General features: G+C 38.0%; 1 protein-coding gene across 1 annotated transcript in view; it reads right to left on the bottom strand.

The window, feature by feature from the left end:
- OCA2 (OCA2 melanosomal transmembrane protein) overlaps positions 1-15,724 on the bottom strand; it is a 182,074-nt gene that overhangs the window by 112,882 nt on the left and 53,468 nt on the right. Inside the window, exons 9-13 of the mRNA XM_085321451.1 lie at positions 11,149-11,220; positions 10,201-10,266; positions 9,047-9,103; positions 7,916-8,040; positions 4,327-4,465 (exon numbers count right to left, since the gene is read on the bottom strand). Coding sequence (XP_085177577.1) covers positions 4,327-4,465; positions 7,916-8,040; positions 9,047-9,103; positions 10,201-10,266; positions 11,149-11,220 — 459 coding nt within the window. The remainder of the gene's footprint in view (positions 1-4,326; positions 4,466-7,915; positions 8,041-9,046; positions 9,104-10,200; positions 10,267-11,148; positions 11,221-15,724) is intronic.

Below are 15,724 nucleotides of genomic sequence, written 5' to 3'. Positions count from 1 at the left end.
TAGTGATTACTACATGCATAGGCTGGGAAAAGTCTGTGAAATCAGCCATAAAATCATAGATTTTATTTTGTATTCATTATCTAGGATTTCATATTTCTTGAGAAAAGGAATCAATGAAATATTGACAAAATGAACAAGAGTTTTACAAATTGATTAAAAATTTTACAGAGCTTGTATGCAGAAAACTCAACAAAAATAGCCCAGTAAATTACTGGAATCTATTTCACAATCTGGCGGTGCTTAAAATGCCTTTACAGAATCACATATAGTACCTTCTCTCCTCCATTTTTCAATGTTATCTAATTTTATTCATAAACTGTTCATACCAAGATTTTTCATAGGATATAACCAGCTAATACTGCATCATGGCAAATTTCAGCATGAAGACTGAAAGTCTCTGGAAAGCACAACATGCCTCTTCATTTGCCTGTAAATTCCAATTAAATGGCAGGAATAACTGTGAGTGGGCTGCCGGATATCCAAAAATCCTCAGCAAACAGTGCATAAACTGCAGCATACATATAGTAAATCTGACACACTTGGGAGACTCCACCTTACTAGGCACATGCAATTAAAATGCTAACTGTAGTACATGCACAGTGGGCCTTCACAAAACTACTCTGCTCTGCTCAGCACGTTATACATGCGGTCTATGCCCACCTATTGAATCTGACGTATACAGGATGTGTTCAAAAGCCAAATGGGCAGTGCACTGCAAAAGCCCATCCCATCTATGCATCTGTTTTTTTTCTAGGATATATCAAGCTAATCCCAGTACGTTCCATCATTTTTGAGACCTACTCACCATCCCTTCCCTAAAGATCTTGTAATCACAGTCTATAAGTTTAAGGCCCAAGTAACTTCTGACTTTCAAATATCTGATTGTAGATATTTGGAAAGATCTCGAGTATTAAGGCCTTTCTGAAAGCAATAATTAGTTCAAAATGTGCCATACTGTGTGTATAAAAATGGAAAATCAGAAGTACAGATCTCTTCAAGACAAAAATACTGCTTGATAACAATGGCAATCCAATAACAGTACTCTGACGGTAATAAAAAGTAAAGAACATGGACAAATTATTGTATTCACTGACTTAATTTTCCATTTGCTCTTAATGAATTCTCTTATTTTCAGTGTTTTCCTTGCCTAATATTGCAACATAAATGCTATTTTGTAAGAATTTTCCCCATTCTAACCTAAGAACAAGCAAATCTTCCTCTACTGTTATGCAAATGTTCCGCTGATTCCAAGTATGATGGGAGAGAAAATGTTGGCACTATAAATTAAACACTGCTACAAAGAAAAAAATATTTTGGCATCATTTGCAACTCAAGACAAATAAACGAGTTTATCTGTACCTTTTAATGAATAAGCTGTAACAAAAAAATTTTTACTCAAATGTACCTTTCACAATTTTTTTTTTAATGTGGCATGAGTTTCTCCCAGAACCTAGGGAAGAAAATATCCCTCTAGCACTACTGTAAATAAATAGTAAAGCATTTCTCACACTATAATTCAATAACATGGGCTATCCAATAACAAGAACTCAAAGCAACATGTCTACACTTCATTTTATTTTGATTTAACAAACAAAGGTTTYCCAAGAAAATTTAGACTTGCATAATGTCCCACTAGGCTGCTTTTAGAGGCCAGCGTACAACAGGGAAGTTCAGAAAGACTGGTAAGATTTGCCTTCTGATGGAACCTGCTAAAATAGGAAAAGCAAACGCCTTCACTGCGCTATACACTACCAGCCTCCTATAGAGGCAGTTGTCCAAACACTTCTATACTTAGTTGTATGTAAATAGTACTGAAAAAGAAATGTAAGATGATACAAAAAGGAATTTCAATGAAAATATCAAGGAGAAAAATTCTCTAGAATGTGAAAAGCCTGTCCATGATAATAAAAAGAGGAAAAAACAGCTATTTTCTGTAGGAAACATAGTGATAATATACAATAACACATGTAGTGCTGTTTCCAGAAAGCTATTAAAATAAGTGATCACATTCAAGAATTTTTAGTTCTGAAATATTTTAAGGTGGAAAATAAAAAAAAAGAATAAATTTTGCTTGGTACAAATACAGTATAAACTTTCCATACACTCTAGATACAAATTTGAGTTTGATCAGACAAAGCTTCCTCACAGCAGCTTTTGCCAGAACTAGTCTCAGAAATAAGGCAAGAAAGGCTGCGTTTCTTTTGAATAAAAGAGYAGCTGGACAACACTAGGAAGCGAGCTGTTGGTTCAGCGGTGTAGACTCTGAGAGGGCAAATGTACAAGCCCCCTCCCTGCCTTCACCCTTGGCTTTACCCACCTCCTCCAAAAATCTCCCTCCGAGACAAGTCTACTCGAGAGGAGGGGAGCCCTAAGCAGTGAGGACATAAGGCAGTCCATGCCACTTAGCTTCAGAACCAAGGATATGTCTTTGACTGTCTTTTATTTACATATACAGATGTAAGTGATGAGACCATAGGAATAAAAAGTTAGAAGTGGTGCAGCACTGTGTTGACGCTGATCCATCTGCTCACATCTTTCTCCCACTGATGCAACAGAGATCCAAAAAAAATCCAAAGACTGAGAATGTTTGGAAACTTGTTATGCTTGTTTCAAAGASTGAATCTGCTAATATGCCACATTTGCTAGAGTATTTATACATCTGAGTCCTCCTAAAACTATCAGCATCTCATTTAAGAAAAATGTAAAATTATTTTTTTCAGTTTGATTGCTTAATTGCTTCCCTTGTTTATACTCACTTCTAAAGGTTCTACAAGGATTATGATTTTCTGAGTATTTAGGAAAATGACCTGTGTGGTAGGTGCTAATTAATCTCTTTTGAAAAGAAGGTTGAAATAGTTGCATAGCTTTTATGTTCACAAATGTAAAATTTAACCATCAAAACCATCACCCAGGAATATTACAGTCACCAAAGTCATCATCCAGCTAAACTGTGATAATAGCACCTTTCAAATATTTTGAAAGTAAACATTTAATAGGATTTATACTATGAACTTTCAAAGACATTTTACTTAATTCCTTTTGAGAATATTTGATTAGTTAAGAGAGATCATTTCATGGCACAACAGTAACATAAGTGTCTCCAATTAAAAAAAAATCTAGAATTTATTTTACATTTCACAGCTGTTACATTTATGTTTACATTTTTCATATTTATTTACACTTTATATTACATTTGCCCAGCTATTGTTGCACTCATCTGTACACTACACGGAATTTCTTTAAAGTTATTCGTGGCATCCTTTGAGGAATCACTTGGGATTCATAAAACCTGGCCAAAACAGAAAACACGTGTGCGGTGTCCTTGCAAACTGGCCCATTAYACGGCTGCACACGCCGCCTTGCCGATGGTTGCTGGCACAGCCCTGGGAAGGGGCAGGAGACCAGCAGCTCCCGCCACCCCGGGAGGGGCTGCCGCTCGCCGCCTGGGCACAGCCCCCCGAGCTCCCCAGAGCATCGGAGACAGACAACGTACAGAAGGACCGACCGACAGTGCCAGAGGTGGGAAGGGACTTGCCAGGCGCCCAAAAGCCGCCCTCCTGTTCGGTGATGAGCGTCATGGGAAAAGCATGGGAAAAGGGTGCAAGTGGCAGCTCCCCCCGAATCCGGTGTCTCAGTATACTCTGGGGCTACCAAAACGTTGGCAGGAGCTAAGAGCCAGCTGAGGCCTGTGCTACACGGGAGGAACCGCTGTTCTCCTCTCACCCTTCATCCAGGTGGGCTAATGGCAAGGTCTCAGCTGGCATCTGAGTTGCRTGTGACAGGTGCTGCAGAAGGCAATGCCACCTCTCGCTGTGCGCCTGCCACCTCCTACGGTCTGTGTGCATGCAAACGCTTCAAAAATGTCCAAAGTTAGTTCTGTCTTATGAGCTCTAAAAAGGAATGAGTGTTCTCAGTATATTTCACTTTTGAGAGAAGAACTACTGTAAAAAAAGAAAGAAAAGAAAAGTTTGGATTTTCATCCAAACACATCTGTTTCTCTTTTCTCACTTTGCTACCTTTTGTTCATATCCTGCCTTTGCTTTGCTTCATTTTACTATTGACAAGGAATGCCTCCAAAATCAATGGAAGAAAAGCGTTATTCTCAGTCCATATCATAAAGTCTATTTTTCCTCACAGTTTCCTCCCTCCCCCCCAAAAAATCACTCTGTTCTGTCTGATTGTCCCACCGAAAAAGAAATAATGTGGCAGAACAAGCGGATTGTGTTGTGTTTACGTGGATGCCTGGGGAAGAAAAGATCTCGCATTGCATAAATCAACATCTGTATTTAATTTTAGTACCAGAACATCTTACAATACTACACATACCTCCTTCCTCAGCTCATGCTTTGAAACAATAATCACATTTGGAGGATCCCCAACAGCTGTGGCAGCCCCTCCGATATTTGTGAAGATTACTTCTGCAATCAGAACATGCCTAGGATCAAGATTAAGCACTTCGCATAGCCTGAAATATAAAGAAGATGAAATTAATATCCTCGCCTTTTATTAAATTATCTTAAACCTTAAAACTTATAAAATTTACAAAATACATTTCTTTAACTTAAAAATTGCAGGACATTAAATATTGTATTTGCATTTTGTGTTTGTGTATGTGTGTTGTTGAAGTTTTAATTTTATATGTGCTGCAGTAATTATGGTGATATAAATGCAAAAAATGTAGATATTTTACATTCATACTGCAATAGTTACTGTGATGAAATCGATGCATTTTTAAAAAGCATTTCATTAAAAGTACCAAACGATTGCAAGTGCTGGACTACGGAGAAAGCTGTATTTCAAATTTAAAATCTAATWCTCAGTGTCATACGACTTTTTCAGYCATGTTCCCCAAACTACACTGACCTATGGAAAATTATTCCAGGTGATTGCAGACTCTGTACTCAGCCTCGGTTATTAACTTTCATGCGGGGAGCAATATTAGAGGATCATCCAGGCAACCCATTAGCCGTGAATCATCTATCGGTGACCTCATCTCTCAGCCTAGGTTTACCCTCTCTATTCTGTTCCCATTTTTTTCCTTTCTCTACAGTCTGATCTGGCCTATTTCTATATTTTTTTTGTAATGCCGAAAGAATAGAAAATCTAGATTCCTTTTTATTAAACAAACCTCAAAAATGTTTTTATCAGCTCAAGGACTAAACAGGTTAGTAAGCTTATTTCATGTTTGTTTAAAAAATAGATTTCAGTAGGAAACAGCACCTTAAAGTGCTCTGGCAAATAGGATTGACCCAGTAACCTCATGATCCTTTTCAATTCAGAGCCCACTTGCAGCCAGTAATCTGCACACAGATTACTTACATCTACACAGATTCCAATTATACGCAGGTCTGTGCAGCATGCTCRTTTCTGAAGTACACGTTTGACTTGAAGCTTGGGCCATGGCGTTAAATACTCACCGTCGAGCTCAGGCCTGAACGCTCTGGAATAAGGAACGACGCGCGTTCCTGGTCACGCTTACCAAACGGGAGCGCCAGAGCAAGCWCGGAGGCCGCGCCGATTCCCGCGCCCGCATCCTGGGCGTGTGTCTAACCACGAGGCTGCTTTTTATTACACAAAATTAATTCCTTGGGTTGGGTTCGGCAACTCTGCCCACAGGGCTAGGTAGGGGGGACGCAGGTCCTCCCGTCCCCCTGCCGCCGTGGCAGACCGCGGGAACGAGCCAGAATGACAGAGAAGACAAGCRCGTCTTAACCTCTTAAGTGGCTTTTAGGTGGTCACGCTTCAACTACTGCGCCCTCTACATAACACGGGAACTGGGAAAGACTGGATTTCCGAGGATTTCCTTCAACTGTAGTTTCCCTGAAGGAAGAGCTGACCCCGATGGTTCAGGCTAAATCTATATGATTAAACCCTATGTTTCGAAGAGAAAAGAGCGGACTGCACAAGAGCTTAACTTAATACACCTACGCTGTCATCAAGAATGTCAGTTTAAAACTCTGAAGAAACAGTCAGATGCCACATATATCGGTATATAAAAACTCCAGAATAACTGCACAAAAATTTCTCCTTGTCTAAAAGCATAAAGTTATGCAGTTGAAGAGTACTTTGTAGTACAGTTGGCTCAAAGACCATATAATGATTGTACTTGTAATTTCAACTTCATCATTCCTGGAATTTCAAATGTTTTGAAGTATAATCTTAAATTTCCCTTATTGATTTTTTTTAATGGTCCCAGTGATAGTTTGAAGAAAGAACCTCTAATGTACTCTGAGAAATGCCAGGACCCAAGCATAAGCAATTTTAATGCATTAGCTGTGTAGTAGGGTTGAACTTTTCCAGTTTTCTTACTCTAGCTATATAATCTCTTGGGAACAAGCATCAGTCCTTTTCAGTTCCCAATAATGAAGTATCTTAAAAATAAACTGCAGCTAAAAATGGCTATTTTTTTATCAGCTTACTACCAAGTGCAAAGAGGAACAAGTATCATATTTTATGTGCTATTAATGGTAGTCTAAATCCCTATAGTCACAGAATCAGTAGAATTTGCTGYACGCTTTATCTCCATGGTAATGAGAGTATAGAGCAGCATAGTGAAGCTGTAGACTAGGGCTGAAGAGAACGACAGTAAGATAAAAACAAAAAGACTTCCAGCATGCAGTTTTCAGAAGCAGGCAGGTCATTATTTGCTTTTACTTCCTGAGATCAAATTCTATCTTAGCTTTGATAGTAATTCAAAGTACAAATGTTTTCTGCGTACTGAGTTTCCCCTTCTTCAGTGTTACAAACTCATTTGGCATAAAACAGAATAAATGTTGTAGTAGCTCTATCTATGAACAGTAGTTCATGATACATAGACCTCTGGATTTCAATCCATTCCCAGTTATATTTAATTCAAAACATTCTGCAACACCTTTGAATAAAGCTTGGTGATAATAATTCCAATGCTGCTTACTGCAACAGTTCAAGTTATTGATTGGAGTAAAGCAAAGAGATCTCTTTAAAATTTAATCAGATAGAAGACAAATGGAGCTTTCATCCACCAGCTGTTTTCCAATCTAGAGTAAATTCCACTTGCAAAATTGGTCTTTACTGCTTTAAACAAAATTTTAAAGCAGGAGCATATCTTAATAGAATTTTGTATATTTTAATGTGACAACGACTGCAAGCATTGCATCACTCTGGATCATTTTAAAACCACCCGAGATTTTTCAGAAACTGAACTAGATTAATCAGATTTCCCTGGCTACATGAAGGTTAAATTCAGGTTAAACAGTAATTTATAATCACACATGTAAATGTAAATGTAACTGCAAATCACATTATTAATTTACAGAAATATGAGGTAATTAAGTTCATTGTTACTTAATAAAAATCCCAAATGTCTAATCTGAAATCATGGAATTAAACTGGGGCTATACCAGTATCGTGATCACCAGCAAGAATAAAATTCAGTCTCATATTCCAAAACAAGACTTTTACTTGCAGTCTGAAGATTTTTTTAGTTCATTAATTGACATTAGTATTAGAAGGAATAACAATTTCCCTGAAACATAAATTATAAGCTGAAATTTCATATATACATTAGCCAATAAAGGACAAGGCAGCTTTAATTTTTTAAAAAATATATCTGCTGGCTTACAGAGAAAATATTCATCTGCTGTGGAGAATTTGGTGCAATTTGCTATTCCAGTTCAAATATGGAGAAGAATCAGAATATTTAGCTGCCAAAGCAGTTAAACAGCCTTCAGATCTTCATTTACTATCAACACAAAAGCAAAAAGGTAACTGATCCCTTTGAAAGCATAACCTTTGTAAGCTATTACGATAGGTGTATTTGAAGTTTCAATTTCCATGTAGATGATCACACAAAAGTCCAAACAAGCGTTTTACACACATATCTAGTACCAATTGCTGGCTATAAAAGACTAAGCCCAAAACCATGCCAATAAAGTACCTTATGGTTACTGGAGTAAAGAGCAGCATTGTGGTGACGTTGTCCAAAAACGCAGAAAGAATTGCAGCAATAAGRCACAGAATTGTAATCATGGCCCACACTTTGCCTCTAGAGAATCGATAGGCCTAACAAAACCAAACAAATAGCAACAAAATAAAGGGACAAGAACATTCCAGCTTAATTTTCAAAAATGGTTGGTTAACAGCTTTACCAAAGGTGAGGCAAAAGTGAGCTCAGAGCATTTAATATTCATACACTTCCAGCAGCGCACTCGGAGACGTTAATTAACTTAGCAACAAATCACCTTGTGGCAGTGGGCAAACACGCCCATTACACCGAGGATGAAGCTCGTCCRAAGAGACACCCAGCTTCAGTGCCGGCAGCGGGTGCACAGCCGAGCCCCGCGGTCCGGGCTGCTGGCGTGCGTGGACCACTGCAGTTCGGCTTTCCCACCCGCCCCACGTGCCAGGAGATCTTCCCCACCCTCCAAGCAGCCCCATCCCAGCTGCACCCTCTGCGCAGCTATTTAGGCAGGGGTTGAGCCTGTTTTCATTTTGTTTGGGGCTGCTCTGCTCCAAGTGGTCCTCCTTGGTGGTTTTTGTTGTATTTCTCCCCTCTGCTCTCAAGAAAATAAAGCTATTGCAGCAGGTGAAGGAGTTCCTAACCACGGGTAACACTTGCCCTGCAACCACTCCATCAGAATTATCCTTTTCATATAGTTTTTGGTTCTGCTGCTGTGCAAGGGTCTGCGGTCGTATAACCACGTAGGATTGCAAACTTAAGGATCATTCTCATATTTCCTCTCTCCTTCTGCCAGGATAAATACATATTTCAGCAATAGAGAAGCTGCAGTCCTGGGCAAGTTAGTGGGATAGCTCAGCTTGATATTATGTGCATGCTGATATACCTTACTGGGGGTCTTTGTCCTGCATAATATAGTTACTCTAAGGGCTTCCTATCACCACTAAGAGATTTTTCTCGTTACAAGTTGACCACTGTCATTTATAGCATGATAAATATACAATGTACCAAGAAAGGTTTATCAAAGATAGTGTCTGGTGTAATAGGTCTGATGATTAAATACCATCGTTATTAATCTAGCAGTATTTAAGAACACCAAAATAAGCCTACCTTTACTGCACAGTAATCAAAGAATCCTGTTTCTGAGAATATGGCCACCAAAATCATCTACCGAAAAAGGTGAAGAAAAAAGAATAGCTTGTAACTGAATTGTTATGCAAAAATAAAGTCATGTAGCTTGTGGTCCCAGTAAAAGTCCTTAATATCTGCCACTGTTTTGTGTCTTGTTTTTAATGAGAATCTGATAACCCTGGTATCGAGATCTACGACAGCTGTCAGATACCTTTTATTAGGATATCATACGGTGAAATTTAGGTCTCAATATAAACGGTGCGTAGGTGTCATACTATTCTGGTTGAATTTTATTGGAATGACTAAGTAGGTATTATACATTAAACACCCAATATATCCCTTATGTCATTAATCAAGAGAAGCCAATGACTGCGTGTGCACTTTCTACAGTAATGCTCTATAGAGTACAGAAGATACCAGCTCCAAAAATTATTTGCATTTTCCCACACTTCTGGGAGGTCTCCTGTCCTTCCATTTTGCTCCGAACAGTTTTTCATTTTTCATGGGTAGGAGAAGAAGAGCAGGGTCAGGAAATAAAAAAGCTAAAAATGGCAACAGATAATGGCAATTTTGTCTATGCACAATGCATATTTTGTGTTATAGTTTAATAACACTTGGACCATAAATAGCTCTGGGTAAAGTGATTAAAATGATATATTGTTACCATCTATGATATATTGTTACCATCTAATCATCTATTTCTCTTCTGTTTCTTGTTTGCTTATTTTGGCTCCAAACATAGCACTGACTAAGACAAAGAAAAACACTTTCTGCAGCAGAGTGTGTTTGAGGAAGGTTTTGCATAAATAAAATTAACAAGATGAATGAGAGTGATAATACCTGGCACTTAAAAAGTCTTTCCATTTATAGACTTCAAGAATGTTTTTAGTATGTTATCAACATGATTTTATAGATGAAAAAACAGAAAGAGATCAACATATTCAAAACAATTCTCCCCTTTCAGAGATTATGATTGTCTGATTATCATTGTTTCTGATAAATCCCTCTAGTGCCAAATTTTCATCGTAACTTGTCTTAGTAAAAGTACAATTAACAAAATGTTTAAAAAAGAAAACTAGATATTGAATGTGAATATTTCAGAACATTTAGAGCAAAAGATACGTTTTCATTACCATTCCAAACAACAGCGTCAGTGTTTCATAATCAATCCACTCCACCACTTTGACCATACTTGGTCTCTGCAATAAAAAAATACAATTACCAGTGAATAGCACGGAACACCCAACTTGTGATTAACTATGGAAACACAAACTCCACTTAACTGTTGAGCCATTTAAATAAACTATAATAGAAATTAATAAGTGTTCTTACAAGGCATCCAGAAAGCACTCTTTTATTATTAGCATTATTATTATTATCATCTCTAATTCAAAGTACTGCTGGCATCTATGTGGGGTTTATCAAATGCCTACATCAGGCTAATGGTTCATCTATTTGCTCCTTACGTAGCATTATAGAAATAAATGAAAGTCAAATTATAGGGTACATCTCAGTTTCCATTTTGCTATCAGAACAGAAACATTCAGCTTCACCTGTGAACAAACTGGAAGGAATTTAAAGGAACATAACAGCAGTGACATGGTGACCAGTTATGATAAAAATTGAGAAAATMCATCAGAGGTTTCACTAAATACCAACTAAGAGTAATTGGAGGAAAAAGAACAAAAGAGTTGGAAGGTGAAAGCATGAGGTATAATTATTTAGGGTAGCATAAGGCAACACATTCCCATTTAGTTTGATTAGAAACCCTACATTATTGARAATATTAGAAACCCTACACTATTGAAAATAATAGTATTAAAGTAAATCTGAATTAAGCTGAAAATAGCTGTAGTCAGCTTCCTGAAATTCAGAACAAAATAGCACCAACTGACTTTTTTTCCCCCTCCCTGTCTATACCTTAGGATGTCCTTTTCCCCATGATGCCTCCCTTCCCAATATCTGCCTTGGCATCTCTCTCTCTTAAAAAGACTGCTGCACCTTGTGGCCATTTAAAACAGAGTAAGCACTGGAATTTTTGATATCATACACAAAGTGAACACTTAAATTTTATAACTTACCTCCCCAACAAAAGCTAAAGCGGCTAGCGCTGCCAAAGAGCCCAACATCGCTGCAAGGGTTCTGTGAACAATCTGCAATAAATGGCAAGAAAGGACTAAAAATCCTTTTAAACATCTCCTTATTGTTAAAAAAAAAAAGTAGAGGAAAGGATAAAAACTCCTATAGTGGATTTGTTTCTTGGTTTTTCTGCCTTTTCTGCCTCAACTTCCTTTCAGAAAGATCTAACCAGAGAATGGCAGATTACTTCGCCCCAGCGTAGGATTTTTTTTTTAAAAAAAATCATGCCTGTGAGAAACCCTACTAGGATAGCTCAAATAAGGCAGAGAAGGGAGTTAGGGACAGATTTCCCATATATGTGAACCAGTTACCCAAGAAGGAAAGCAATTCGTCTTTCATAAGGATCAAAAAGCCAGGCAGCTCAGTCTGAGCGAGCCATGCTGGTTTCCCTTCATAGCTCATGGGAAAGAAACGTGTATTTCRATAAATCAGATAAATCATTTTTTCTAGGTGCTTGTTCTTCTGCAATAAAGCAAGCCGAAAGCTAATAGCTCAGACTTAGGGCAGAYGAATCCTGCACAGACATACTAGACATTGAGTTTTAGGTCCGATTTGTYGTCTGGAGTGCATATAGATCTGGTAAGCCTGTGCATGTACTTCCTTGCTCCCACAAGTAAAAGTTATATACTTTAGCTAAAATCTACCGGACACCTTTAGCATACTCTCCTGAGTTCCTCCAAAGATCTGATGGCTTGACAAGTGATTTCTCTTCCAATTCTCTCGTGAGCATCCCAAGCTGCTTTCACCAGTGCTAGACTAACCGAGCCTTGAGCAGTGCTTTTCCTCATCTCTATAGCTTCTCTAACATACAAGCAAAACATCTGAAAATAGGATCCAAACTTCCATTCACAATAAAACACTTAGTTATTCTTTTAATAATGTAACAATTTAAACACTGTAAGGACATTTGTCCGTATCTATGTATCTAATGACTGACTGGCACTCAACATGCTTAAGGAGGAAGTGTTAAAGAAAATATGCCCTGAAAATGTGCTTTGTATTCCAAATGCTCATTTGTAATTATTTAATCCATMATATCTGGAAGATCTGTTTCACAGATTGGTTAAAGTAACTCAGTAAAAGTAAAAATGTAATTAATAAAAATCACACTGCCAAAGACCTAATGTAATCAACAGTACTTACAATTAATGTGTTTAAATATTTTTCAGACACAGGTCAGAACTATTTCTGAGAAAGAAGTAAGGCAATCTAGAAATATCTCATTTGATACTAATTTCATAAGAATATTTTGCTGATGAAAAGCAATAGGATGTGGACATCTCAAAGCCCTCCTGCTTGCTGTAAAGGAAAGAAGAAAAGGAAACATTTGGCTTTGACTTGTTCTTTGAACTTAAAATTTTAAGAGTAGTATTATTTCTATACAGCAAAGAAATTTAAGGAATGACTAAAAAAGTAAATATATGATCTACTAATTTTAGCATCTGAAAAAAATAATTGGTTCATTCTCCTGTGTTTTTGTTCGAAATACACTGGGGAATAACCTACCCGTTGTGACAAAGCAGGAGATCAAACCAAGGTTTCTATGTGCTAATGACATAAAAGTATGTAGCACAGACTAACATATCCAACCATCTCCCACAGCAGTGTGCGTAATAAGTCACTGTTTCATTTTCAATTTCCAGTTTCAGAACKGTGATAAGAAAGCACATGTATCGCCCCTCTGGTTCTGCAAGGTTGGGGGACATTTGACACATCTGACAACTATTGAGCCTGACAAGGGTGGGGGGCAGCAGTTAGGTCTTACAGCTCCTTCCAATAAACCACACAACAGAGATGTCCGTCAGGGAAGGGGAACAGCTTCTTACCAGGGCAAATTAAGTTCAAAAATAAATTACTGGGGAATCYTTGGTTGTCCTCAGACTGGAGGTTTTCTGCTCATCTAATCACTCTCATTAGCTATCTGTTTTGCAGTTCTCAGAAAGATATCATGTGTTTTCTGAGAGCTGATTGCTTGTAGAACTTTTGGATTCTTACTTTTTGATCTTGCCACATAGACATTTCTGCTGTCATCATTGTACCCTTAACTGTCTACATTGTGTTGACTATGTTCTCAGTTTCTAAGAGTTTTCTATCACTTATGGGTGAAACTTGCTTTAACTTCTGCAGAGAGGTGGAAAAAAAAATCTGTACCAATGGAGTCATCCCTCAGCWCCCTCATCCTGGTGATTTTTCAAGATTCGTATACAAAGGTAGATTAGATCCTTAAGAATGAACAATGACTATTCAGGTGCAAATCTCTACTGTAAAAAAAATTGTCAAATATGTAACTCTTCATTCTGGTAAATTATCAAGTGGAAGCTATGTAAAAGCTAGCAAGTGCACTTATGTACAGATATGATTATGTAAAAATTGAGATATGGGGGAGGTTTGGGAAGGGGTAAATTATTCTTTAATTTTCACACAGAAMAAATCCCGCAAAAACATATATTCATAAAGGCATTTTTAAAAGCTTACAAATRGAGAAATCAAGAGATGAAGTTTGTAAATTATGCTACTCTTTGAACCACAGTTCCACCCCTTACCTGTGTCATTTGTATCTCTGGAAAATCTCACACATAGGGGGCAAAATTCAGCTATTGTTCTTTTGTAAAATAGAATGGACCTGATCCAGACAATTTTGAAGTCTGGAAAGAGGATGAATGCCATTTCATGATGAATCTCTGAGCATATCCACAAGTAAAAGTTCAAGTACACACTCAAAAGAAGAGCTCAGAAATAAATTAACAAAGACCCAGGGAAGCTGAGAGATTTGATGGACTTCTGAAAATGAAGAAATCTTGAAAAGATGAAGTGAGAAATCATCCCTATTTAGCTGATCAGGCTTGAGAACTTGTATCTTTGTGTATGCTTTAGTAAGCAAAGACAATTGCCCTGAAAGAACTCCGATTCTTTATAAGTTTCTCTTTCAAACAGGAGTAGCCTATGAGATCAYAAATTTTGGTTGGCTTCCTGACCAGTTTGGATTGAGTCCCCATTTTACAAATTTTGACCCACTGAGAACGGAAGCAGAGAGAAAAAGTTATGTTAGCAGCAATTAAACTCAGATAATAAGTCCAGCCCTAACCTCTGCTCAATCCAGCCATTTTAAGTGGGCCTATGGAGTTAGAGATAGCAACAGTTACAGACTGAATAGTCTATCAAAGTCAGTCAAAGAAACTCAGAGATTTATTTCTGGCTGCGTTTCCTGGAGTGGAACACGCTAAGGGTCCTTCCACATACAGTTAGTGCCAGTGCTACACAGGCTCTGGACCACTGAACTGAACTGTTTTGGACAGTGGGATTATAATATGTATTTGCACAAGATTCAGCATAATGCATCCTCATCAAAGACACTGGTGTAGTCAGCAATTCTTACAGATTTTTCTATGATAATATATCTTCCCTTTCCTCTCCATTTTATCTCCCTATTCTAAAACGCATCTCAGCGCTGATAACTTCTTGCCTGGATTACTGTTTAGCTACACATTTGCATTCCTTTCACAAAAGTCATCACTGGAATTCTTTTCACACTGSACACACATTGCACAAGCTCCTCTCTCCTTGTCTTTCTCTCCCCATTTGCCTCCTACCCACATTTCTGTCGCTTGCACCCAAATGCACACTCACATGCTCACATCCTCTCTGGCCCTTCTCAGTGGGTCAAAGCCATGTGGCAAAGTGACCCCTTATTTTCTTTYCACTGTCTTTTTTCTTCTGCACAGGATGGATTGCCACAGTTCACTGGTTCAGTCACAGTTTGGCCACTCTATAAAAAGCACTTCTTGTAAAAGTTCCTTGTATCACTTGCTGGGAAGTTTTATTTAAAAGCAAGCAATGGTCATGGCGACAGAAGAGGCAGGACAGAGCAGGAAGACGCAGAGCCTGTGTCCTCGCAGCCTGCTCCGTACCTCCCAGCCTGACTACAGACCTTATAGCCTCTTCAGGAAAGGGGCAGCCTCGCCATCAGAGTCATCCTGATTTTTGTCTGAAGAGCACCTCGCAGTGCTGACTCAAAGACACCACAAAGGACGATGCTTGCTTTTCACAAATAAACAATACATACCAGTACTGAAACAAAGCAGCAGGCTGGATTTTGCCTTTTACAATGCACAACCCAGTTCTGGAACTCACTGATGTAGGATATTAGTTAGGCTGAGAGCTTAAATGAATTAAAAAAAGAGGAATGGATATTTACAGAATTATATATAAGTAATGAAAACATCCACAGTTGTAATGATGGAGGCAACAGCATCAACAATAACATCAATGTGTTGGTGGCAAYAGCAACACCATAGAGTCCTGTTATAGGGTCAATTTATAGTGGCTAGAGATTAGAAGAAAAACTTGCTCAGTGGGTATTTTGTTTCAAAATTATAATTGTTTGCTGTGTGATAATGTGCTGAATGCTGATTTTGTATGATAGTTTCCATACTCTTAATGCAGGAGTTAATTTTAACATAAGAAATCCAAATATCCCAAATCTTTTATGCTACAAGTATGCTGTGCTTTGCATTAATT

Source organism: Rhea americana, unplaced genomic scaffold, assembly GCF_003343005.1.
Source record: "Rhea americana isolate MKP2758 unplaced genomic scaffold, rheAme1 scaffold_7, whole genome shotgun sequence".
NCBI lineage: Eukaryota > Metazoa > Chordata > Aves > Rheiformes > Rheidae > Rhea > Rhea americana.
Note: the sequence above shows the minus strand (reverse complement) of the source record. Positions and strands in the feature narration are given on the sequence as shown.